Genomic DNA, 26,664 nt, shown 5'->3' on the forward strand with positions numbered 1-26,664 from the left:
AAGTTACTTTGAAAAAGTAATTAATTATAGTTACTAGTTACTTCTTCAAAAAAGTAACTGAGTTAGTAACTGAGTTACAAGATTCTAAAAGTAATTAATTACTTGAAAAGTAACTATTGCGTTACTTTAAAAAAAATATTTAACCCTCTGGGGCCCAGGGTATAATTGGCCATTTTTAACTACTTTTGATTTTTCTGCTACATTTCACCTTTAAAAATTATTTACTTTGCCGTGTTTGGTATCATCCTTTTCAGCATAACCTCACGTGTCTGAATGTAAAGTTATGTTTTCATTTTCACATACAGTATTAACACAATTGATCTAAAATCAGACAAAAAACATAAAATCCGAGTAGAAAAAGTTATATTTATTACTGTAAGGACCACAAACATGTTTTTTGAATCATATTTCATAACTTTAAATGCAAATATAAACTGTCAATTTTAAAATCATATGCACAAGTTTTGCAAACAACAAAGTTATTTACAGCCATTTACGTTTTACCCTTTTTTATAACCATTTCAAACTATTCACAGGACATCGTCTTGATGCATTCTCAATCATCCAGGTAAGTAAATCTCCAAAAGTTGAATCTGTTCATCTGGACGTAGCGTTTTGTGGGAGAAACGTTTCGTCACTCATCAAGTGACTTCTTCAGTCTCAGCTGACTGCAGGTTTCCCCAAACCTTATAAACAGTACATTTGCATAATGACTGAAACCAGCCCACTGAAGGAACAATGGGCTGTGAGGTCAGTTCCTTAATCATAATTATGCAAATTCCCATGACCATTGATCAACAATCACTGACCAAAACCCACTGATCAAAGAACACTGATCAATGGCCATGAGTACCATTGACTCTGGTTTCAGTCATTATGCAAATGTACTGTTTATAAGGTTTGGGGAAACCTGCAGTCAGCTGAGACTGAAGAAGTCACTTGGATGAGTGACGAAACGTTTCTCCCACAAAACGCTACGTCCAGATGAACAGATTCAACTTTTGGATATTCACAGGACAATCAGCTGTTCTGCATTCAATAAGATGCCACACAAATTATTTGTGCCACTCCAAATATTTCTGTCCATTCTGTTTTCATTCAGCAGTTGCCTCATTGTTTCTGACACACAACACAAAACTATCCACAACACTACACACTAACTACACAAGACAACACATTAACTACACACTCCAAACACGCTAAACGTCACAAATCTCTCACATCTCAAAACTCGCTCTCTCTCTCGCCGTCACTCCTAAAACTTCCCCCTCTTCCTAAACAACCAAATGTCATGTTGCCATATCATTTTTTGATTGGTCGACATGGTGCATTTTTCCACCAACACGAACGGGCTGTTTTTTGTTTAGTTTTTTTATTTTTTGGTCATAAACAGAGAGTGCTTGTTAGCGCTGTCCTTAGACGTTAAACGTGATGAAACTACTGAGGAAAAACACGCGTATATATTGTTTATCATGACTCTGGTTTTACGTGTCCTATCAACACAATTAAAAACTGGTATATATCACCTTGTTGCTTTGCCATCTTGAAGTGCTCAAGTGATTGGCTTACCACGACTACTTTATTCTTCCTCAGCCAAACAGCAGCACTCATGCGATTGTTTTGCCCCCTTAGCTCCAGGTGTTGTGCCAAAAAGTGATCGTCTGCCATCCGCGGGAGCGCGCGCAGCTGCTTAAAGCTGTAGCACCCAAATTAATTTTGTGCGGTAAGCTGAACACAGCTTCAACCGTCTGTTTGTTGAAAAATAGTAACGCGACCGCACCGCATTTTCTTGTTAGTAATGGTAACGGCGTTGTAACGATAGAAATAGTAATTAGTTAGATTACTCGTTACTGAAAAAAGTAACGCCATTAGTAACGCCGTTACTTGTAACGCTGTTATTCCCATCACTGTTCACAGCTACAGCACAGAGAGCCAGTAACAGCATCAGGTGACTCAAGTATTGATTTTGGGGGGGGAGTGTGTGACAGGGTCTCTGAATATATAAACCTTTTGATATGTCATTGTCACTTGTCATCAAACTCCACCTGCTCACAATTTGAATTAGAGTTCAAATTCTTCTGATTGTGTGAAATACTGAAGCATATTGTTGACATAACTGCATGTAATTTTCTTAATATTCTCTAAGGTTCTGCATCATTTGTTTTGCATTCACCTAATGTATATATATAGTATATATTATACATATATATATGTATAATATATACTATATATATATTAGAGATGGACCGATCTGATATCACGTATCGGTATCGGTCCGATACTGACCTAATTTACTGGATCGGATATCAGCGAGAAATAAAAAATGTAATCCGATCCATTAAATATAAAAAAAAACACCTCACAAAACTTGCAACACGGCGTAACTCGGCTCATAACCGTAGCACGTCAGAGCAGTATGTGCTCACAAGCGGCTGTGTGTATTTGTAGCCTCGCTAGCAATCCAGCATTTCATCTCCGAGGAAGTTATCCCAGAGAGAAGTAAAGCAAGTGTGTAAGTTCATCTCTGAGTGTTTGTAAAGCGTTCCCACGTTAAGCTTAACAACCGATATATGGACTGCCTCTCTCTCTCCCTCCCTCTGCTGCTACTTCAATCGTGAAACTGATCAATGATCAGCTGATCGGCTTTTCTGTCGCGAGTCCGTCTCTCTTCTTTGTTTTTGGCCCACTTTGCACCAGAAAGAGGAAACCAGCGGCTGAACAACAGCAGCACGTTTAAGCTTGATAAGCTGTTGTTAGAATTTATTTAATATTACTTTCTACACCAGGATCCTTTTCTACGTAGCTGACGGCTGGTAACTGTGCAGGGGCGGATCTAGCAAAGTTTAGCCAGGGGGGCTGATAGGGCATGAACAGGGAAAAGGGGGCACAAAGACATACTTTTCTTTCTTATTCTCATTTAAAATGTCTAGCTTTTAATAAATGATTATCTGAATCTTACACCCAAAGTTTTAATCTGATGTAAAATGTATAGAAGTCCATTACTGTATATAGTAACTGTTAAGTCTAATATACCCTAGTAAGCTATAGTACTTTTTCCTTTGGGAAGGTACCATCTGTGCAGTCTGCAATTCTGTTGAAGAAAGATGTTGAATCTATTTAATTATTCTTGAAAAATAATTTATTTTTGTTCATTTTTTTTCACCCTGCATCAAATTAAAGTTGATTACATTGATTAAGCATCATGAGGTGGAGGGTGGGGGTGGGGGTGGTTCCTATTTTTTTTTTTGTTGGGAATTTGCAACCCTATTAGTTAGGTTGCTTAATATTTCTGCTAAGTACTCTTTAAAATACCAGAATAGGGAGGATGGAGCAGGTTTAAGTTTATTAGATTGATCAGTGTTGCTGAACTATGAAATATTTTGGGCGCAGTGTGTATTTTTACATACAGGTATAAGAGAATAGCTTTAGTGTTGTTGTTTATTTAAACTTGAGTATGAACTTATACAAAATGCAGCAAGATATTAAAAAACAGTTTTATTGATTAAAAACACACTATATCGGATTCATATCGGTATCGGCAGATATCCAAATTTATGATATCGGTATCGGTATCAGACATAAAAAAGTGGTATCGTGCCATCTCTATATATATATATATATATATATATACAGTGTTGGGGAGTAACGTAATACATGTACCGCCGTTACGTATTTAGAATACAAAATATGAGTAACTGTATTCCGTTACAGTTACCGTTTAAAAGGTGGTATTCAGAATACAGTTACTTTGTTGAAATAAATGGATTACACGGCGGTACTTCCCTGTTTCATATTGTCGCGGGTCAGGACTGTTTGGGTTTGTTTGACAGCTACTTAATGTTGTTCCAGGCGGCAGCGTTATGGTTGCCATGGTTACAGGGTGACGCGCTCTCTCTGCGTGTTTCCTGGGTGAGAGAGCGCTTTTTGTTGTTGTTGTTGTTGTTGTAAGCTAAAAGGCAGAATGCTACAGGCATGGCCCTAAAGAATGTAGCCTCATGGGCAGTGTAGTCCGTGCTGCAGGAGAATGGACTACCATACACGTTATGTGTCTGTGAGCGAGGGAGGGAGAGAAAGGAAAAGTCCGAGCTGTCACGGAGCAAAAACGGGAGCTGGAAGCATGTAAATATAATAATAACCACTGCAGCCAAGAAGAGTGCCTGACGAGCCCATTTGTAAGTAAGCTATTAAGACTGAACTGTACACTGTGTTCGTATAAATAAGTTCCGTTGGAGCAGCCTTTCAACGCCTCTCTCTGTCTCTGGCAAGCAAAGTTGACCCAGACAACAAAGTAAAGCTAGTTTTCGGCTACCAGCCCGACACGGAACCCACCGTATTAGCCAGAGGTCCCTTTACTACGTTTCGGAGCCGCGGACCTTCAGTATCAGTAATAAATCACAGCAATAGTACATTCACGTAGTTGTAAACAGCACGATAATATATTAAGTAATCCAAAGTATTCAGAATACGTTACTGTCATTGAGTAACGTAACGGAATACGTTACAGAATACATTTTGGGGCATGTATTCAGTATTCTGTAATGGAATACATTTTAAAAGTAACCTTCCCAACACTGTATATATATATATAATGCTCTTCCTCTACCCCTTTTTTTTTGTGTGTTATACTTGTATAACTATGCATGTACCAAATAAAGAACCTTGAACCTTGTAAGTGGATGGTTGTTATATATAAGCCCAAATGTAAAACTAAGGTGGTGAACATATATTCGCTGTGCATTAGTGCATACCTGCCAAGCTGCTCTAGTTTTAAGACTAATGAGCAGCTGCGCCTCTATAGTGTCTCATGTTTGTCATAAATGACATCAAATCTAAAATGAAAACTGCAGCATCAGCTGAACATGGAGACCACTCCCCCGAGTCTCTACTCCTTACATGTTAAACCTTGTCCTTTTGTTCTGACAAGCTTTCAGAGCCCTGCAGCTCCACCTGTGTGTGTGTGTGTGTGTCTACTTCCTGTTGGTTCACTGGGGGAGGACAATGAGACAATGAAAGCGCTTGTCGTTGCTAATAAAGAACATAATACCTTCTTTACTGAGCGTGAACTGCTTGAGTGATTCAAACCCTGCTCTGGGACTGCGTGTTATTCTTTCATTGAAAAGCTTTTTTGTTGTCATTTTTGATGTGCAAATGTATAGTTGCTCCACTGTATGGAGGTCGGGTTTGTCCACTGTGGTTCTAATGTTAACACAAATATGTGCTTCCACTGTGGACCGTGGAAAAGAGATGTGGCTGAAATGGCTGCACGGTCTGTAATGACCAGGAAAGGGCAGCTTCTCTGACAGCAGAAGAAAACCTGATTGTAATGAAATCAACAAGAAAGTGATGCTTTGGCTTCTGCAGGTTTGTCCACTTATTACAGTAACAGTGTAACTGAAGGCGAGATGATATTTATTTTGTATTTCACTAGCTGGACCCACGTCTTCATTTATCTTTGACAACGTTTTAGTAGGAAAAAGTGAATGCTTTGACATGAATTGAGCTGCGGTTTGGGGAAGGCCTCGAAGGGGACTGGCGACGGCTCCCGGGCCTGGCAGATCCCCAAAGAAGGCATCCCCTGAAAATGGTGGGGTCAACGACCTCAGTGAGAATAATTTGATTTTCTATTCAACTTATTTATATGGCACCGAACCACGGTGACAGATGCCTCGAGACCCTACGATGATGTCAAATGACTGGTGGCAGACTAGCGAAGCTGAACAGCTCTCGTTAAGGTAGTCGAGGAGTCCATGGAGTGGAGTGGATCAGCTCGGACAATTAGGAAGGAATGGCAGGAGAAGAGGTCAAAGGAAATTGAGAACAACTGAATTCTTAATAGGTGAATGAGGGGAACCCTCAATCGGGTAGTGACATGGCTCGACTTTGAACTGAAGCGCTGACAGAGAAGTATGATGGATTTTGAGATTTGAGGTGAGGCTTCAAGGTTCGTAAGGCTTGCGTGAGCTTGTCTTTGAGTAGAAGATGGAGAAGGGCTGCTTAGCTGGTTAATTACTTCAGATAAGGTAGTGATAACTAATGTGCTTATATCTGCAATGAACAGAAGTGACGGTGGCAGCTTGGGAAGGGTTGATAAATGGAAAGACTGATTAGAGGAAAGTCGTCTTCTATAATAATAACCCCCCAAAATCGTCAGAGAGCAGAGGGCGAGTCCACTGAACTTCGTGGGAGATGATGAGCTGTTTAGACGTAGTCGGAACCGTAAGTCGGCTCAGAGAGCGGTCTCGAATGATTGTGTCGAGGGTGGATGCTAGATATTGCTCGTGAAAGCACGTGAGAAGTGAATGGATGCCATGGAGAATTATGCACATGGTGCAGTTTGGATGTCTTAAAAGGAGTGATAGAGGACAGAATCTGGCATCCCAGTGCCACGAAGGTATGTCAGTGCTTTGCGAAGGCAGGAAGGATGGCAGAGAAACTGGCATCTCAGTGCCGGAACAGTTTGCTGCTACATCTTGTGAAAGACTGGACGAAATGGAGAAACTGGCATCCTGGTGAAAGTAATGTTTTGGGTTTTTTGCGAGTGATTGATTGCCAATCCAGTAATGGAAGGGTAAGCTGCTTATGGAACGGAACCTGGCATCTCAGTGCAAAGAACGTTTTCTGCATTTGCAAATAAGGAATAGAGACAGAGAACCTGGCGTTTTGGTGCTGAAAGGAACATCTGCTGCTTAGCGTATGAGGGCTAGATGCGGAGAAGCTGGCGTCCCTGCGGTAGAAGGATTCACTGCTGCTTTTGCTGTGATAAATTCAGAGAAACTGGCAACTCTATATTAGAAAGCTTGCTGCTGAGTATGCGAATGAGGGATAAAGAAGAACCAGGCAACTCGGTGCCAAGGCTCACTACTGTATTTGCATAGGAGGGATAGAGAAAGAAAGGCTGGCATCCCGGTGCCAACACTTGCTACTGTATTGCATAGGGGCATGGAGAAAGAGAAGCCTAGTAGAACCTAGCTTGCTACTGTATTAGCATAGGAGTGATAGAGGAAGAGAACCTAGCATCCCGGTGCCAAAGCATGCTGCTGCATTTTGCCAATATGGGATACGGTGTTCTGGGAATCCATCCTACCTGGCAAACCATCCTACCCGTTGTTTCTGCGCATGCGCACAACACGAAATTCAGTGGCAACCCGTCCTACCTTTGTGAATATTAGCTAGAAAAATACTCTGACCGGTAAAATTAGCTGCCAAACCATCCTACCTTTGTGAATGTCACCTACAAGCATACTTAAACTGCTAAAATTTAGTGGCAAATCATCCTACTTTTGTTAATCTGAGCTACAAGCATACTTTAATAGCTACATTTAAGTGGCGAACCATCCTACCTTTGTGAATATGACCTAGAAGCATACTTTAACAGCTCAAATTCAGTGGCAAATCATCCTACCTTTGTTAATAAGAGCTACAAACATACTCTGACGGGTAAAATTAAGTGGTAAACCATGCTACCTTTGTGAATGTTACCTACAAGCATACTTTAACGGGTAAAATGAAGTGGCAAACCATCCTGGCTGTATGCATATGAGCTACAAGTATACTCTGATGGGCAAAGTTACGTGGCAAACCGTCATACCTACTTAAATTAGTGCTGGAATTACTCTGTGACAGCAGAAATGTGCATAAACTACTTACGGTAGGACGTTTTGCCAAAGTAGGATGGTTTGTCAGAACAACGGGAAAGAGAAACTGGCGACTCGTTTGTAGAAAAGCTTGCTGGTGCGAATGGATATGGGGGAAGGACCTAGCATCCTGGTGCCACGAAAGCATGTTGCTAAATTTTGCGAAGGATGGACAGAGGGAAGGGAAACTGGCAAGGCGTGGGTAGAAGGCTTGCGACTGCTTGTCGGGATAAAGGAAAAACCTGGCAACCCAGTGCCTTTTTTTTTTTTTTGTCCCCCCCCATGTAGAAAAACTGGCCGTTTTGCAAATGAGAAATGACAACTTGGTATCGGAGCTAGAAGGATTCATGCTGCTTCTTGCCATGATGGATGCAAAGAAACTGGCAGGACAGTAGTAGGGAGGCTAGATGCTGCATTTATTTGTCTACACTGGGAACTGGCAACCCTATGGCAAAAAAGCTTGCTGATGCTGTTGATGTTGCGAATGAGGGATAAAGGAACCTGGCAACCCAGTGCCAAGGTTTGCTGCAGAGTTCAGCCGAAGAGGGATGAGAGGCTGGGAACCTGGCAACTCGGTGCTGAAGCATGCTGCAGTTGCTACGGAGGGATGGAGAACTGGCAACTCGTGCTTTTTTCTTTTTTTTTGTCTATGCAGGGAACTGCCAACCCAATGGTAAAAAGCTGCTGCTGCTTTTGCGAATGAGGGATAAAGGAACCTGGCAACTCGGTGCCTAGGTTTGCTGCAAAATTTTTCAAGGAGTAAGGAGTGGCTGAGAACCTGGCAACCCGGTGTTCTGAGAAACCATCCTACTCCGACAAAACGTCCTACCCGTATTATAATTTGACGGTGACATGCGACTAAACCTAACCCAACCCCTAACCATAACCCTAACCATAACCATAACCTTAAGAAGTATTCCGGATGGGTGAGAGAAAAAGAAGTTAATTCGGCGTTGGTTTTGTGCGCATGCGCGGCGTCTGCGCAGAAACATTGGGTAGGATGTTTTGTCGGGTAGGATGGATTCCCAGAACACCGGTGCCAATGTTTGCTGCAGAATTTTGCGAAGGAGGGATGAGTGGCTGAAACCTGTCAACTTGGTGCCGACGCTTGCTGCAGAGTTTAGCAGAGGAGGGATGAGAGGCTGGAGACCTGGCAACTCGGTGCTGAGGTTTGTCACTACCCGATCTGTACCGGAAACCCGATCGGTACCCCGCATGCGCGAAAGGTGTCTACTTCCGGTCGAAGCGTTTTACGATAGTTACGGGTCAGAGTATCTGTTAAGATGTTAAGAATAATAAGTATATCTTCAAATGTTTGCAATAATGAAGCATTTCAGTACAATGTAGACAAAAACGAAAAAAAAAAAGATAGTTACGGATCAGGACTCCCGATCCTTACTGCGCATGTGCACAGTCCGACCGTACATGTCACTACCCGATCTGTACGGAAACCCGATCGGTACCCGCATGTGCAAAAGGTGTCTACTTCGGTCGAAGCGTTTCACGATAGTTACGGGTCAGAGTATCTGTTAAGATGTTAAGAATAATAACTATATCTTAAAATGTTTGCAATAATGAAGCATTTCAGTACAATGTAGACAAAAAAACGAAAATAAAAAGATAGTTACGGATCAGGACTCCCCGATCCTTACTGCGCATGTGCACAGTCCGACCGTACAAATCGGGTCTACCCGATCCGTGCAGCGCATGTGCAGATGTTTTCTTCTTCTTCTGTTCGTTTAATGGCAGTTTACTCCCCAGTGTACGAGGATACCGCCACCTGCTGACCCGAGCGAATGAACCCTGTTATAAACTGAATTAGCGTCATTTCAAATGCGTGTTAAATTTGATTTAGCGATAGTCAAGTGTGTTTATGCTTGTCTGTGTGGAGAGGATTGATTGGAATAGTGATGATGATGTCCGCTATCACTGTCAATTGTCAGTAAACACTTAATCTGGCTGATGAATCTTCACGTGACATATTACAAAGTCTGTATTATTAAGTCTGTAATTAGGCGCCATTCTTATTATTTTACGGAGCTTTTGTTCAATCGGGGGACGCTGTCTGTTGAGGAGAAAAGCATGAATTTGTTTGTATACGGATTATCCATTGTTTAAATGTCCCGGTAGTCGAAAAGGAGGCAGAGCTGTTGAGAAATGCTAGGAGCTAACTGGGCGCTAACTGTATCATTCAAATATATTGAATGCCGCAATGCTGGCAAAGAGAGGAAGTGACGTAAGATTTGCGCATGCGGGGTACCGATCGGGTTTCCGGTACGGATCGGGTAGCGACAGTACAAATCGGGTCTACCCGATCCGTACCGCGCATGTGCAGATGTTTTCTTCTTCTTCTGTTCGTTTAATAGCAGTTTACTCCCCAGTGTACGAGGATACCGCCACCTGCTGACGGAGCGAATGAACCCTGTTATAAACTGAATTAGCGTCATTTCAAATGCGTGTTAAATTTGATTTAGCGATAGTCGAGTGTGTTTATGCTTGTCTGTGTGGAGAGGATTGATTGGAATAGTGATGATGATGTCCGCTATCACTGTCAATTGTCAGTAAACACTTAATCTGGCTGATGAATCTTCACGTGACCTATTACAAAGTCTGTATTATTAAGTCTGTAATTAGGCGCCATTCTTATTATTTTACGGAGCTTTTGTTCAATCGGGGGACGCTGTCTGTTGAGGAGAAAAGCATGAATTTGTTTGTATACGGATTATCCATTGTTTAAATGTCCCGGTAGTCGAAAAGGAGGCAGAGCTGTTGAGAAATGCTAGGAGCTAACTGGGCGCTAACTGTACCATTCAAATATATTGAATGTCGCAATGCTGGCAAAGAGAGGAAGTGACGTAAGATTTGCGCATGCGGGGTACCGATCAGGTTTCCGGTACGGATCGAGTAGCGACAAGGTTAACGGCAGAATTTGCGAAGGAGGGATGAGTGGCTGAGAGCCTGGCAACCCGGTGCCGATGTTTCCTGCAGAATTTTGCAAAGCAGGGATGAGTGGCTGGGAACCTGGCAACTTGGTGTCGACGCTTGCTGCAGAGTTAAGCCAAGGAGGGATGAGAGGCCAAGACAGGCCAGCTTGGTCGTAAAACTAATCTAGATGGCAGTGGACAAAAAGCTCAGCTTGATGGAGCAATGTTATCTTTCATATGCAGTAAATGGCCTTTGCTTAATAGTTGGAGCTCAGTAATTTATTATTGTCCATAATTCTCTACAATGGACATTTTTGTCAGGTGATGTTTTGAGTTGGTGCTGAATTTCAGGACGTTTTTGCTGGTTCAAGTGTGCCGACAACACTGACTCAGCGAGAGCAGCTCAGATACATCCAGGAGGTCATTGACTGTCTCAAGGGCAGTGACAGCAGCACAGCAAGGCTGAGACAGCACGCAAGCAGCATCCGTCCATTTACAGGGGGGGGGGGTGCGCGCGTGTGTCTGTCTGTGTGCGTGTGTGTGTGCGCGCGTGCGTGTCTGTGCGTGTGTGTGTGTGTGTTCATATCTTTGGGCAGTTTAGAATCAACAATTATCTGAACCCTACCAACTACGTGTCTCTGAAATGAGTGATGGAGAGAGAACTCACACAGGTAGGAGGCAAACACTTTCAGGTGTGAGGCAATGGCGTTATCCACCACATTACTGTGTTGCCACGGTGATGATTAAGAAACCATCGACAGAAAAAAAACTTGTCCAACTCTTCTCCACAGAAATGGGTTCTGGTTTATCTCCATGTGCTAGTTCACGATGAGCGTTGGTGTATCAAATCATGTGAAGGGGACGAATACGACGCTGTGGAAATGAATGAAACAACCGTTACAAACGTTGCAGCCACTAAGCAGCAAGATTAATGAACGCAAGGCTTCAGGCAGCTGGAGCTGATGTGCTGTTCGAGCAGGTTGAACACAACAGGGTTATTTATTAAATCCCACTCAGAATCATGGAGTAAGACAAGGCAGCAAGGGAAATTCCATATCCTAACTTCCCTGTCACGTATTGATTATACATCCATGGAAACCTTTCTATGAGAGACTGCTACAAAAACCGCAGCCAGGACTGAAACTCTGAGATGTGTGACTGAAACTTTACAAACCTGTGCGTGATGTAAACGTGTCCCTTCTTTCTTACTTTCTACAGATAAGATGCTGCTCCCAGCCGGCCTGTTGATTGGTCTGCTGTGCCTGAATCGCGTGGGCAGTGCGTGGGGTTTTGCCCGTCTGCTTGATGATGTAGAGCTGCGCTCAGCTTTCTCAGTCGCTCGCACCAGCAGCATGGAAGGTGGGCCGAAGATGACGGTGACCTTTGACTCTGTTTACGTCAACATCGGTGGGGACTTTGATGCCAAGTCAGGTCTGTTCCGCTGTCGTATCCCCGGAGCCTACTACTTTTCCTTCACCGTGGGAAAGTTTCCACATAAGGACCTGTCTGTGATGCTGATGAAAAACAGGAATGAGGTGCAGGCCATTGTGTATGAAGAAAATGCAGGGGAGGAGAGGAAGGTACGCTTCAGAGCTTCAATCTTATTTATGTTTTTATGTACAGAAAGCTGCTAGCGGGCAAATCTTATCATCCAGTACTGCTTTACATGTTCAGCAGGTGTCCATCAACTTCTGTCCACTAATTACTGGTTAGGATTACTACACTTGGAGGCTGAGACTGACCTAAACTTTTATTCCCTTATCTCTCTCTTGTCAATGACTGAGCAGAAATGCACCAAGCCCTAATGCACCTCTGCTTATTATAATAAAGTGACTGTTTTTTTTAACTTTGGAGCCTTCTTCAGGTTTTTATGGAAGTGACCTCCAGCTCCATTGTTAGTACTTTGGCCACAACATTAAATAATCTACCTTACATTGTGCTTATACACACAGCTGGCCCACTAGGACACGGTCAAAGGAGCTCCAAGTGTATCCTGATCTGTCGGGCACTGGGACTTTGCTTTGTGAAGTGAAATTCCGGACACTGAGAATTGTACTGAAAGTGTCCTGGGCTAAGATCCCCCAGCATGAATCTGTTGTGTTTTTTAGTGCTCAGTCAGAATCAAGAAGACTGGATCAGGGTCTCTAGCTCTGTGTCATGTGCCTCAGATGTCCTGAAGGCACGCTCTCCTACTGGGTGAAGCCATGCACACCTTCTGGTATATCCCAGTGGCATGCACATGAATGTCAGGACCCAGAGGTTTTCCAGCAGATCATTGCATTTCATGCACATTAAAAAAATGCAAAAGCTTCTAATCTAATCAAGTTAACATATTTCCCAAAATATGGAACATCAATAACCTTTAACCAGGCTCTAGTACTTTATAGAGGCATCTTATTATTGATTGAAACAATCTCTCTCGATATGTATTTTTTCTCCCAAAGGAGATATTTACAGCGCTCTTTTATCACATCAGAGCACTCACAGAGGGTGTGTTTGTGTGGGGATGGGAATGAGATCAGATCAGAGCGGATTATTCCGTCCAATGAAAGGCTGTGTGACAGGATCATGTGTTTGTTGTTGATGTGAAACAGGCCTCGGTATGACTACACCAGGATAACAAAGTCTGCGTCATTCCTCAGGTGCAGAGCCAGAGTGTTATGCTGCAGCTGGAGTTTGGGGACACTGTCTGGCTCCGTCTCCATGGCGACCCTCGCTACGCGCTGTACAGCAACACCGGACACTACACCACCTTCAACGGTTACCTTGTGTACCCTGATGTCTACGGCTACCAAACGCACCACCTTCACCACCAGCAGCACGGCGACTCCGAGCAGCCACTGCAAGACAACATCCCACTGCCGAGCGACAACCAGGCCACGGATCATGTCAGACCTGGAATGACGGATGGGGAGAAGGAGCTGCAAATGAAAGAGGAAGAAGAGGAGGAGGAGGACGAAGAGGATGACCAGAGATCTGCTTTCTCGGTGGGGCGCACCCAAAGCATTGTGGGCGTGAACCAACTGGGCATGCCGCAACACCAGCCGGTGAGCTTCGACACTGCATTTGTTAACATAGGGGAAGACTTCAACGTGACGGAGGGAGTGTTCACCTGCCGCATTCCCGGGGCGTACTACTTCTCCTTCAACGTGGGCAAGATGCCACAGAAGACACTGTCCGTCAAACTGATGAAGAACCGCCTGGAAGTGCAAGCGATGATCTATGACGATAGCCAAGGTGAGAAAGCTCTGCAAAGCCAGAGTTTGATGCTGTCACTGAAACCAGGGGACACAGTCTGGCTCTACTCCCACCAGAGAGATGGATTCGGCGCCTACAGCAACCACGCTAAGTACATCACTTTTACCGGCTTCCTGGTATACCCACAATTTCCTGCTGCCGCCACCACCAATACTGCCACCAGCCAATCATATGCAGACAAGAAACCCTAGCTGCAGCACCTTGGATAGGCACCGAACATTTCTGGAGGAATTCATGCAAGATGGAAAAGTCTCAGATTTCACTGGAGGTACTGGGGAGCCGTACTCCAAATGAATGCTGGTTTGTGGCTGTCTTTCTGCTTCATATGAATTCCTTCACAAAGTCACAGGGACTCGGACTGAGTGCAGCGCTTACAACAAAATCAATGTTCAGCCAGTGGCTTCCCAGGATATGACTTTAGCCGATGCGAATATTTAACTCTTTAATGAAAGTTCAGTGGTTATCACCCACTCACTCCTGTGTTAGCTCATCAGTTAGCGTCCATGTCTTTTATACAGCTCAAACCCACTCAGAGTGAGATTCAGAAATGCTCTGTGATATACTGTTAATAATTATTATATGATTGGATGGATACTTGGACAAGACGGTGGACTGCTAAGGTGGAATGCTAGCAAGCTAACTTGCAAGTTAGGCAGCAAACATAGGTTAGCGAGCTGCATGTGCAGTCACAGATACCTGATAATTAATGCCAACTGTTAGAAAGTCACTCACAAACACTGAATCCAAGGCGGTGCAATAAACACAGCAAGTTATTTTTTAGGCAATGAAAACGCCCCAAAAGACTCGCTATAATGACAAAGAAAAAAATTGAACCCAACTCTACACCTGCGTATTTCTGCTGCACTGAAACTGAGTTGTTTCTGTTGTCAGGCCCAAGTGGCTCATAGATTTGGCTTTGTTAGCTTCTTTTTTTAGCTGAGGCTGCTGCTCGTTGCTGCTTGATGATTTTAAGTTGCTGACAGATAAACACATATGTTACTTGCCAACTACAGTGCAAAATTAAGTGATTAAATGAGGCGACTTTAGTTAAAGTGTTATAAAAATGATTATTCAATGTTGACAGTTGGCCAGTGCGTACCACAGTACATCGTCCTTGTACAGTCTTTATATTTGATAGCATTCTGAACATAAGCTCTTGCTCTGAAGAGAAACTTGTAAGCATGTTTTGATAAATGTGCAGTAAATGTTCTGTGTAATCTACTTCAGAATTATAAAGGAAGGATTAAACTGCAAAGCGATGTACTTAATTCCATTACATTGAGCAAAATGAAAATTCAGACTGCATGCACATTTCAGTCTGAGCTGTAGACAAGGCAGTGAGCCATAAAGTTGTGGTAGATGATCACTGAATTTTTCATTTTTTTGAGGAAAATATTCCTCCAAGTGCATTTGTTACCCTCGTCCAAGGTGTTTCTGCTTGTAAAGTGTCTTTACTTTCTTTGTCTATAGAGGCATGTAAATTGATATGAAATCTGTGTGTTTTGTGTCAAAATGAGTCTTTTTTTTAAAGTTTGGTGTTTCTCGCCCAAATATCGGCCGCAGGAGGAGCAGAGCGTGACAGGAACAAACTGACGTAGCTGTAGAAATGTGCAGACTCCATATCCATCCGACTGTTGACCACATGCCACCTCTGAGCCTGAGGGGATCTGGACCTTAATTTGATTTCTAATTCTAGCAGCGCTTAATTCATGTCTTCAGAACCACTGTGGGGAAAATTTAATTGCTTCTCCCGGCTGCTATAATATGCATGTCTGTTTAATTTCACGCCACAGGGGAAACGATGATGCTGTTCAAGTTGTGATGAACCTTGACTTTATGAAATCACCTTCTGTGTTGGAAAGGCAACATGTGAAATCATACTTCACTTTTACTGAACATTTACATTTTTATTACAGTTAACTGGCTGTAAATTCACAGGAATGAGATTCTCATATAACCAATGATCTAAACCAGTGGTGTCCAACTCCAGGCCTCGAGGGCCGGTGTCCTGCAGGATTTACATCTCACCCTGGGTCAGCACACCTGAATCACATGACTAGTTTGTTACCAGGCCTCTGGAGAACTTCAGGACATGCTGAGGAGGTCATTTAGCCATTTAAATCAGTTGTGGCCCTCGAGGCCTGGAGTTGGACACCCCTGATCTAAACACACCAGTGTTTTAAAAAAAATGCAAATTTGCTTCCTGAAGACTAAAATAACAAATCAACATTAGTTTCATTAATCAGTATTTTGGTGGTAATGAACAGTTCACTCTCACAGTAAACGACATTTAACACAACACAGTTTGTAAAGCTTGTAAAGCTGTGGGTGGAGAAGTTCACATTTAAATAAGACAATCTATGATGTCCACATCATAACCAGTGAATCAGAGATCTCGGACAACTGCCGATCCTGAGCCACACGGAAAAATCTCTATTAAAAATTAATTAGCTCAAGAAACTAGTGGAAAGCAGTATCATACTCTTGTGTATAAACACTTCCTCTTCCTCCAGTGTAATGCATTTAGACTGAAGCACCACAGCAGGGGTAATCATCGCGTGGGTAGCCACGCTTCAGCTGGCAGGCTGAATGGCAGTGAATGTTGCAGCCAATACACGTAACTCCTAAAATAATCCAAACAGGCACGCTATTAATAAACTAGATGCCCGTTAACTCGCTGCAGTCCTGCCAGTTTTACCGGCCCTTGGAGCGCCGCAGTGGTGAAAGATTCATTGGAAAGAAACATAAACAGTGGGCTGGTGCAAAGTCATTTGGACTGATTAGAAAAAAATACAAGCTGCATTATAAGAAGCATGCAACCCTTCATGTATCCCTGAATTCTGACTATCCCTCATCTGGCAGTAATGTGATTAGTGGCTAATATTAAGTGCAGAAATTTCTAACCACACACTCCGTGGCAAAGGAAGAGACAGAAATGAGAGTGTGCAGCCGCAGGAAGTCACATCAAATGGACCAAGCTGTGGAAAGCTGTGCTTTAAAATGATGAAAACCTGAAGAGATAAACCTGAAAATGTTCCCAACCGACAGCGTTAGAGTAGTGGAAAGTAAAAAGAAAAGTGTTTGCTTCATTGTCACATCTTTTGGGCACAGGAGAAATGATTTTGCACCAGCTGGTCTCCGGCTTCAGGTGGCTCCACACTCACAGCCTCACTAATCCACAATTTCCTGTCCTTTACGGGCCGCACTCACTTCTGAGAAATTCAGAATAATATGCCTTTTTTTAAACAGTATGAAATTACACTGTGAGCATGGCTCATTGCAGATATATTCTGTCACAGTCGAACGCTTGGTGGTTTCAGCCTCAGTGAGGAGTGCACAGAAGTGGAACGCCTCAGTTCAGCTTTCAGAACCATGACCAGTCTGCAAAGGTGTCCAGAAATCCTGCACCAAACTCATGTGATGCATGCATTTAAGTGAAATACATGAAAAAGATACTTTGTCACGATTGCTGAGCAGCTTCACAGACCCAGTCGATGCCTGCTGTGTACTTTTCTTGATTAGTGACTTATCTGTACAGTAACTGACGATATGTTGGATGTTTCTGGTCTGTGCTTCTCTGTTTCTGATAATCCCCATGGAAGACTGTGCATTAGTAAATATGTGGCACAGACATGGGTCAAAATGTGCTCACTTTCTGGAACAGCATCATTTAACTCGGTATGATTGAAACTGAAAGTGTGACCCTGCTTATGGGGAAAGAGAGCTCAGTTTGACCCACAGCCTGTCTGTAGCAGTCTGCCCCACGTTGACTCTTTCTTTGAAGTGTTTCGAGTATTTCTTATTTGTAAAATGAATGCTTCAATGAAGATGTTTGACAAAATAAAAAAGAAACAAAGGTTTGAGTGTCATTCTGACTGCGATGAAGGAATTTCCAGCTTTATATTCAGTGCTGCAGCGCCACCTGCAGGCTAATTTTAGCGTTTGACATTTGAAAAGTTCAGTGGTCACTGATTAAAAGTTTGTTTCATGACTGGCTTTCACTTTAGTCATAGTTTAAAACGTCTGGTTTCAGTTTTTCGGTTCTATGTAGTGGTGGTGGTGGTGGGGGGGGGGGTATTATATGAAGTTCGTAACAGACACTGCAAGGTTAAAACTATAATCACAGTCACATGAACATCATAACCTCGGTAAACATTTGAACACAACTTTAACCAAACTGACAGAATTTTTCACTCACTCACAGTTTGTTAGTTTTCTCTTTTATCAACTTGGTAAAGCTGCTGCCTCGGTAGGCACAGTTTATTTGGGGCCCATAAAACTGAAATACACAGCGTCCCCCAGTTTAGTTACTTCGGGCTGGTCCTTTATTTCCCCTTATTCGGCACAGATTTGATGCTGGATGCCCTCGTGTAAGGGACACGTCACAAACAAAAGGATGCTGCGCCATTTGTTAGAAGTGAACATTTTCTACCTACCCAGGGCGGCATTTAAGAAAACTCTCAAAATCAAAGGGAAAGAAATACAGCAGGTTAGTTGCCAAAACAACAATTCTGAAACTCAAATAGTGTCAATAGTTTGTATGGCCCACCATGTGCTTGCATGCATGCCCGACAATGTTGGGACATGCTCCTAAGGAGACAACCGATGGAGTCCTGGGTGATTCCTCCCAGACCGGAGCCAGGGCATCGCTGAGCTCCTCAACAGTCTGAAGAGCAACCAGGCAGCGTTGGGTGTAGGAGTTGGACTGCCTGTGCGACCTCTGCAGGGTCCAGTTATCCTGTCATGCGACCTGTAGTGACACTGAGTCCAATCGAATGCAAAACCAGTGAAAAAACACAAAAGTTGAGGTCAGCAACTGGCCACCAACATCTTAGTTTTTTTCCCCCTACTTTTTGTTCCCCCCAGGTCGATATTCTTCTGCTCATGATTCCAACATGAATGTAAATTCTTTAAGCACATATTTTGAAAAATTAAGCTAAATAAGGCTTTTAATTTGTGCATCATTGGGTTTACTTTTTGAAACATTTTCCCAGTTTATGGTGAAGCGACAGGTCTGTACCCCTCTGTCAAACCCTTTCAAGTACTTTTTGCATCAACTGGAAGAAAAAAAAAGCCACAATATTCCAGATGTTTTACTAGTATCTTTATTTACATAAATATCTGGATTGTTGGGGGGTTGGACTCCCAGAATAACACAAAAACAGAACATGGTGATGAAGATGTGGAGGCTAAAGAAGAGGATGTCACTTCTTCTCAGGGGCCTTTTCGCCAGCCTCCAGCTTGGGTGCATCCTCTTTGGGATCTCGGTAGGCAGGGAACACCTCCCAGGGCGTGTTTAAATCAAACTTCCGAAACTCCTGTGCCAGCTCCACAGGCTCCGCCACCACACGCTTCAACTCATCGTCATAACGAACCTGCAGAGGAAGGCATGCTTTGGGTCAGATTCTTCCCCGTCTCTCACATTGCTGGAGTTGAATAAAGTGGACTCAAAGTGAACTTACCTCCACGTATCCCGACAGAGGGAAGTCCTTCCTGAAGGGGTGACCCTCGAAGCCATAGTCTGTCAGGATGCGTCTCAGGTCAGGATGGTTGGCAAAGAAAACTCCAAACATGTCCCACACCTGTGGTAATACAGCTTTGCTCTCAGTTTGTAATGTCAGTATAAACCGCTGCTGAGTTTCACAAGTGCATCGGGCGACTCACCTCCCTCTCGTACCAGTTGGCGGCCATGTGGACGGGGACGGCGGAGTCAATCGGTGTTAACTCATCGGTGTAGGTCTTGACGCGGATACGGGAGTTGTAGCGCAGCGACAGCAGGTTGTACACAATCTGTAAACCAGCACACACAGTCAGCCAGAGTACTACAGTACACACTCAATGCATAAATTAAACTACCTAACGTCCCACCACAGCCCTTCTCTTGGACCGAGTCTGGACTTTGAAAGGATTCTTTTCAGCTCTTCTGTTACAAAGTGGTTGGTGTGCTGTGATCCTGTTACATGACCTAATGTCAACCAGACTTTAGCTCTCAGACAGATGGCCTCGTATTTGACTCTAGAACGCCCTCAGTATACATGCGATGCCCCTAAATGACTCAAGGTGCCCAGGTTCTGTGGCTCCAAAACAGGCCTTCCTGGTGCCGCCCCTGCGACCCGGCTCCAGATAAGTGGAAGAAAACGGTTCGATGGATGAAGGTTAGAGCCTGAACATTTAATATTAAACTGAAAAAGTTTATTATATGTGGTTTTTGGTGCTTTGGAAAACTGTTAAAAATGACCAAAAAACAATAATAAATATAATTATTATTGAAAGTGGTGGTAGAAGTATTTTTTAAGGCTCATGGTAAAATGTCCAAATGCAGCCAGGCTCTAGGATGCACAGTCAGACGCACTACTGCATTTGTTAAAGAAGTACAAACTAATTCAGGAACAAATGTTGATAAATCACAGACATTGCTGTGAAACGTCTGGAAGCACAGACTGGTGCAGACACACTGTTGATAAATGAGGAGCAACACTGCAGAAATCTCCTGGTTGGCTCAGACACACCGGTGCACACCGAAGCTCTGCTGCCACGTTCCTCTCACAGAGGCTTCCAGGCTGTCATCAGGTTTATCATTGAGCATGCTAACTGAGCCCTGTACACGTTGAGATGCAGCGTTTGGGTTTATTTCAGATTCCCGGAGCGTTCTGACCTTATTTGTCTCTGCTTTCCACTTTTTTATAATTCTTCTTTCTTTCTCACTGTCGAATAATGGACTGATGAGCATAAATAATTGCTTCTTTATCAGTGCTCATCCTTCCTCCTTGGCTGGCCATGCTGATGATCAATTAATCAAATGCATTGATTACCAGCACCAGGCTCTACTTTCCCTCATAATTCCTATCAAAGCATTGATTGTAGACTTGGCCTACATTTTTGTTAAACAAATAATGACACAGTTTAACATGTTATGTGTTGTTGTTCACCTGCACTGATAGTTACCTGCTAAGGAGCAGATGTGTAAACCCTGGGTTCTACTTTCTTGTTACCATGGCTACACAGGCATGCACCTGCAGATATGTTGCTTTAATCCTCGCCTCTCTTAGCAATAACCTCAGGCAGCTCACGGCTCAGTCAGTTCCAGTTTATCTCTGTAGCAGCAACAGCAGCAGCCCCCCCCACACACCCACACCCACACACACACCCCCACACACCCCCACACACCCTCAGGACTGAATTATTTATTTACACTGTACAAAGAAAACATCAATACTTTGATGTTCTAAGGAAATAAACTTTCATAAACCCCAAAATTATAGACTTTGACTAGTCCACAACTTGCTAATTGTCAAAATGCCGTAAACATGGGGACTGTTTAAGTCTTTACTTCTTCTACTTCATCTGAGAGTCACAGCCCAGAGAGAAACATTGATGTTAAATCAATAAGGAATAATAAAAATGTAGTTTATTGTGATTAAAAGATGCCCCGGGGTCTGACTGGGTTCCCATTTTGTCAGCATTGGCCTATTTAATTTTCATCACTTTGGAAGCCACAGAGTTACAAATGTATCTTCAAAGCTGCACCTCAAAAATATTTTCTTTCCACATTTTTTCAGTTAAAAAAATGAAAGATTCTACTTGAATTAAAACACAGTAAAAGGTAACAAAAGATGTGTGTGTGTGGGGGGGGCAATCATGATACATGTGGTGTGACGCTACCTCAAAACGGTTCTGCCGTGTCGGGATGTCGACAGCTGTCAGGTCAGTCATGTTCCTGAACTGAGCATTGGTGTGGTCCCTCAGGAAGGTCAGCACAGGGATGACTCCATCAGGATGGATCATCACCTCCAGCTCGTTGTAGCAGGTCACCTACACGTACACACATGAACAGTTTTTTAGGCTCTGCTGCAGGTTTCTGAATCTAAACATCCATCCATCCATCTTCTTCCTTAGAGTAAATCCAAACATAGTCAGTCTATGTTTGGATTTCACAATAACTGTGAAAAGCCATCAATGTGCTGTCTCGGTCAGCAGCAGGATTTGCAACAGAAGAGTGTACGTGCTCACACTGTGATGTGAATATGAACTGACCTGGACCTGCTGAATATATTTGGGCATCATCTCTGCCACATACTCCCCAAACGCTGCCAGCTGGTTGTGAGCAACAGCATCCTTGGGCCTGACAGTGGCTACAAAGAGCAGAGGAGACAAAATTCACCACGACAGACGCTTCAGGCTGTGTAACATTTGACCAGAGTCACAGACGCAAATATGCATTTGTTTTCCAAACCGATTGTCTCGCTGATGTTCTGAGGACTCTCCTGAGCATTAACCCTTTAAGACCTACCATAGAACCAAGTCCGCCAGAGCTTATATTATATTTTTATATGCTGTAGTGCCAATTTTGGGAGCATTTCAAGTTGATATACATCAATACAACCATTATAGCCCAAATTTTAATAATATGTATGCATTAAGTGCATAGTAATTACATAAATTGCAAAAAAGTGCAATAAACTACAAAAAAATTGAAAATTGTTTTTGTTTTTTTAACATATATTTCTAGTTAGAGAAATTTAAGAGGCTTATCCCTCAAAACTGTAAATACAAAAAAGTTGCACAAACTAGTTTCCCACCACAGGAAATTTATTTTGAGTGTCTTCATAGTTTTATTTTTGAAATACACCAATTTTTATATGCTACAGGAAAAACGAAAATAAATATTATAATGCAAATTTGCAAAAAAGCAGCATATGCATCAAAATAAACTATTTCCAGCAGTGCAATTTGAGTTCTAAGCATCCCAGAAACGACACAGAAAGTCATAAAGTCAAAGATAACTTTTAAAAACACCAGTATAGGCTTTGAGGCTCTGATAGTAAAAAAACTACATTTCCACGAAAATGACGTCACTTCCGGTTTCGGGCAGGTAATGGCGGACATGGGAAAGTTCACGCTGACGTCTATTCCAACGTAGGAAGTGTTATGAACAGCTGATCGGATCGGCAAAGCGTGTTTCTGGAATATTATGTTTTTGTTGCTGGAAGTGCTTTTTATGCAGTTTTTGCAAAGCTATATGTGGAAGGAAACCGTGACCTAGGACAAGCTAATGACATAAGATGTAAGTACAACTCCTCCGGTTTCATATGCAAAAAAATTATTGCTCTAGCTTACGTGGTTGCAGAGCTACTGGGATTTAAAAATAGTTACGCAAAACGGAGCGTGCCCGCTCCGACCGGTTTTAAAGGGTTAAGGAAACACTGAGTCAGATTTTCCAATCTGATTACAATTTTTTAATCAATAAAACTGTTTTTTTAATATCTTGCTGCATTTTGTATAAGTTCATACTCAAGTTTAAATAAACAACAACACTAAAGCTATTCTGTTATACCTGTATGTAAAAAATACACTGCACCCAAAATATTTCATAGTTCAGCAACACTGATCAATCTAATAAACTTAAACCTGCTCCATCCTCCCTATTCTGGTATTTTAAAGAGTACTTAGCAGAAATATTAAGCAACCTAACTAATAGGGTTGCAAACTCCCAGCAAAAAAAAAAAAAAAAGGGAACCACCCCCCCACCCTCCACCTCATGATGCTTAATCGATGTAATCAACTTTAATTTAATGCGTGTGTAAAAAAAAAAAATGCACAGAAATCAATTATTTTTCAAGAATAATTAAATAGATTCAACATCTTTCTTCAACAGAATTGCAGACTGCACAGATGGTACCTTCCCAAAGGAAAAAGTACTATAGCTTACTAGGGTATATTAGACTTAACAGTTACTATATACAGTAATGGACTTCTATACATTTTACATCAGATTAAAACTTTGGGTGTAAGATTCAGATAATCATTTATTAAAAGCGAGACATTTTAAATGAGAATAAGAAAGAAAAGTATGTCTTTGTGCCCCCTTTTCCCTGTTCATGCCCTATCGGCCCCCCTGGCTAAACTTTGCTAGATCCGCCCCTGCACAGTTACCAGCTGTCAGCTACATAGAAAAGGATCCTGGTGTAGAAAGTAATATTAAATAAATTCTAACAACAGCTTATCAAGCTTAAACGTGCTGCTGTTGTTCAGCCGCTGGTTTCCTCTTTCTGGTGCAAAGTGGGCCAAAAACAAAGAAGAGAGACGGACTCGCGACAGAAAAGCCGATCAGCTGATCATTGATCAGTTTCACGATTGAAGTAGCAGCAGAGGGAGGGAGAGAGAGAGGCAGTCGGTCCATATATTGGTTAAGCTTAACGCAGGAATGCTTTACAAACATTCAGAGATGAACTTACACCCTTGCTTTACTTCTCTCTGGGATAACTTCCTCGGAGATGAAATGCTGGTTTGGTAGCGAGGCTACAAATACACACAGCCGCTCTATCACGTGATGCACACTGCTCCGACCTGCTACGGTTATGAGCCGAGTTACACCGTGTCGCAAGTTTTGTGAGGTGTTTTTTTGATATTTAATGGATCGGATTACATTTTTTATTTCTCGCCGATGTCCGATCCAGTAATTTAGGTCAGCATCCCTAATTACAATATCTGGGTTTAAATTTCTGCCAACACCAATCGCTGATCCGATACCAGTGTTGAAATAATAAAGTCACTGTGAGGGACAGTTTGGGAATCAGTGCTAATATAACAGCAACTTCAGGGTCAATGACGGTGCTCCTAACTTTACTAAATAAAATCAAGCAAATAAAATATTTTGAATATAAAATAAAGATTTCATCAACGAAAACCTTTCAGTGAAAAGTTGAACATCTGAACCGTGTCCATTCATTTCAGAATGTCTCTTTGCTTACTGACTGCAGCACACGAGCTAGCTCCAACGGTTCAGCCGATCTTCATAAACCCTGTTATCCCAGTTCGACCTGACAATGACCCATAGAGCTTCTTGTGATGTCAGGAGCGTGTGCCTTTCTCAACCTGTAGATGCCTCCCAAGGTTACTGAAAAAATTGATGTCAGTAGGTCAGCACTTGTTCCTGCAAGTTTCCTCTGAGGTCTGGACTCTTGGATTCATGGATTCATGCTACTTTTCATTAGTCACCATGGTGTCTAGTTTCAGTTTCATTACTGGGACTCCCCTCCCTGAGGAGGATTCAACACAGATGTTTCAGCCCAAAGCTCAGACTTCAAGAAGCGGCACACTAAGCCAGCAGCTGTGCTACATACACACAGGGTCGCCTCTTTGTTGCCAACTTTGTGTACCAGAGAGGTTTTTCTCATTCATCTGACACGGGCACAAAAGTCATGAAAGTCTTTTACTGTTGGGAAAACACTAAATTTTCATTTGATGTAGGTAGTGCTTTATCTGACAGGTCGAGCTTTGTGTGTCTGTCAGCAGACAAATGTTATCAGCAAAATAACATCACACAGCAGCTTTAGTTATGGACCCCACTCCATGTGCTGTTACCTATATTTGGATCCTCTGGATATTTTTAATGCATCTTATTTTTTTAAGCTGTAAAACGTTGCTGTGTAATTTTAGTCCCGGGGACAAAAACAACCCGTCACTGCAACCATGTCCGTAGGTACAAACTATGATTTGCTGCTCCATACTCCCACAGTAACGTCCTGTTAACTAGTTGAGTAAAAACAAATCCTAATCCCTATCTAAGTCTGGGGTCCCCAAACATTTGACAGCTATTAGTCCTAAAGTCAAACAGCTCGGTGGTTCAGCGACACTACCCTGCAGGATGAGTTAGTGTGTACTCACGTCTGGTCTCGGTGCTGGAGCCCTGCAGTCTGGTCTGCTGCTGCAGGAGACACGACGTCCTCGCAACTGAGGAGGGACAGACAGAAAGGATCAATCACAGAGGTACTGACGAGTGAATCCGCACTGCTACACAAGAGCTGGCTAAAGGTAGCATTAGCTAGCTCGAAGGTCAAACACGGAGCATTTGACAGCTGAAGACGACACTGTATTGGTAGCATGCAAACGGACGTAGGCTAAAACGAATCACTGCAATTTACAGCCTGTATATGAATTTATAGTTAACGTACTATTAAAGCTCCTTCCGAGACCTCCGCGGACAAACCGTACCAACGACGCCGCCATCTTGGCTCTCTCAAGTTTTCTCTTCGGTTCGAGAGCTGACTATTAGCGGCCAGTCGCCCCCTCGTGGACGGGAAGACAAATGTCACTCAGAGATTGAAAATGTGACGTCATTCAGGGGTAAAACCGCAAAGGATTCTGGTAAGTAGTGGCAAGAGGTACTAGCGGGCACAGGCTTTCAATAGAAATCAGTTACACAGCGATAAAAAGAAACAAAAAAATGGCAAGAAGCTGTTGTATTATTAACTGCACAAGCCGGGCGAACGACAGCCGCGTGAAGTCGACGGGAAATGCGATTGGTTTTATCGGTTCGGCGTGGAAGAGAAATTGTCCAAGCCATGTCTCCGAAGTCACGAAGAGGCGACGGATGGCCTGGATTGCCGCTATCAGAAGACCTAATATAACGTTCGAAAACACTCCACCTCACATGTTAGTCTGCTCCAAGCATTTCCACAAAGGTAAGTGTTTTGTGGTAGTTAATACGTCTTAATTGGCGCTGAACAGAAATCATCGCGCTATGCTGCTGTGTGTAATGTTTGCTGTATTTTGTTGGCAAACCAGCCTACGAAATGCTGGAATGCGATCCAGACTGGGCATATAATATAATATATTATATATAATAATTGCCACGTTTATGAAGACGATTTGTGAGACTGGTAAACTTACCTTTGTTCGTACGATGGTCTTGTGTTCTACACGGTGCATTTCAAGGTCCTGTACCCATCTGTCGGTAAACTGTAGCTGGGCTTGTTGCAGTGACCTGAAGTTACTAAAAACGTCATGAGTGTATGCACTCACTCCAAGAACCGTATAATTATAAATCTGAGCGTGGTGAAAGTTGG

General features: G+C 42.8%; 2 protein-coding genes across 2 annotated transcripts in view; one reads left to right on the top strand and one right to left on the bottom strand.

Moving 5' to 3' along the window:
* Nucleotides 1-15,899, top strand: part of c1qtnf4 (C1q and TNF related 4) — a 66,752-nt gene extending 50,853 nt beyond the window's left edge. Inside the window, exons 2-3 of the mRNA XM_039615973.1 lie at nt 11,777-12,138; nt 13,201-15,899. Coding sequence (XP_039471907.1) covers nt 11,777-12,138; nt 13,201-14,007 — 1,169 coding nt within the window. The 3' untranslated portion in view covers nt 14,008-15,899. The remainder of the gene's footprint in view (nt 1-11,776; nt 12,139-13,200) is intronic.
* Nucleotides 15,900-18,903: 3,004 nt separating this feature from the next.
* On the bottom strand, nt 18,904-25,917 carry ndufs3 (NADH:ubiquinone oxidoreductase core subunit S3). The gene is made up of 7 exons (XM_031744962.2): nt 25,771-25,917; nt 25,484-25,549; nt 21,851-21,948; nt 21,479-21,628; nt 19,481-19,606; nt 19,279-19,398; nt 18,904-19,191 (listed from the first exon to the last, which is right to left on the bottom strand). The coding sequence occupies exons 1-7, from the start codon at nt 25,823-25,825 to the stop codon at nt 19,021-19,023; spliced, it is 786 nt and encodes a 261-aa protein (XP_031600822.1). The 5' UTR covers nt 25,826-25,917; the 3' UTR covers nt 18,904-19,020.
* Between the last annotated feature and the right edge of the window lie 747 nt (nt 25,918-26,664).

The sequence above is a fragment of the Oreochromis aureus genome, linkage group 1 (genome assembly GCF_013358895.1).
Source record: "Oreochromis aureus strain Israel breed Guangdong linkage group 1, ZZ_aureus, whole genome shotgun sequence".
NCBI lineage: Eukaryota > Metazoa > Chordata > Actinopteri > Cichliformes > Cichlidae > Oreochromis > Oreochromis aureus.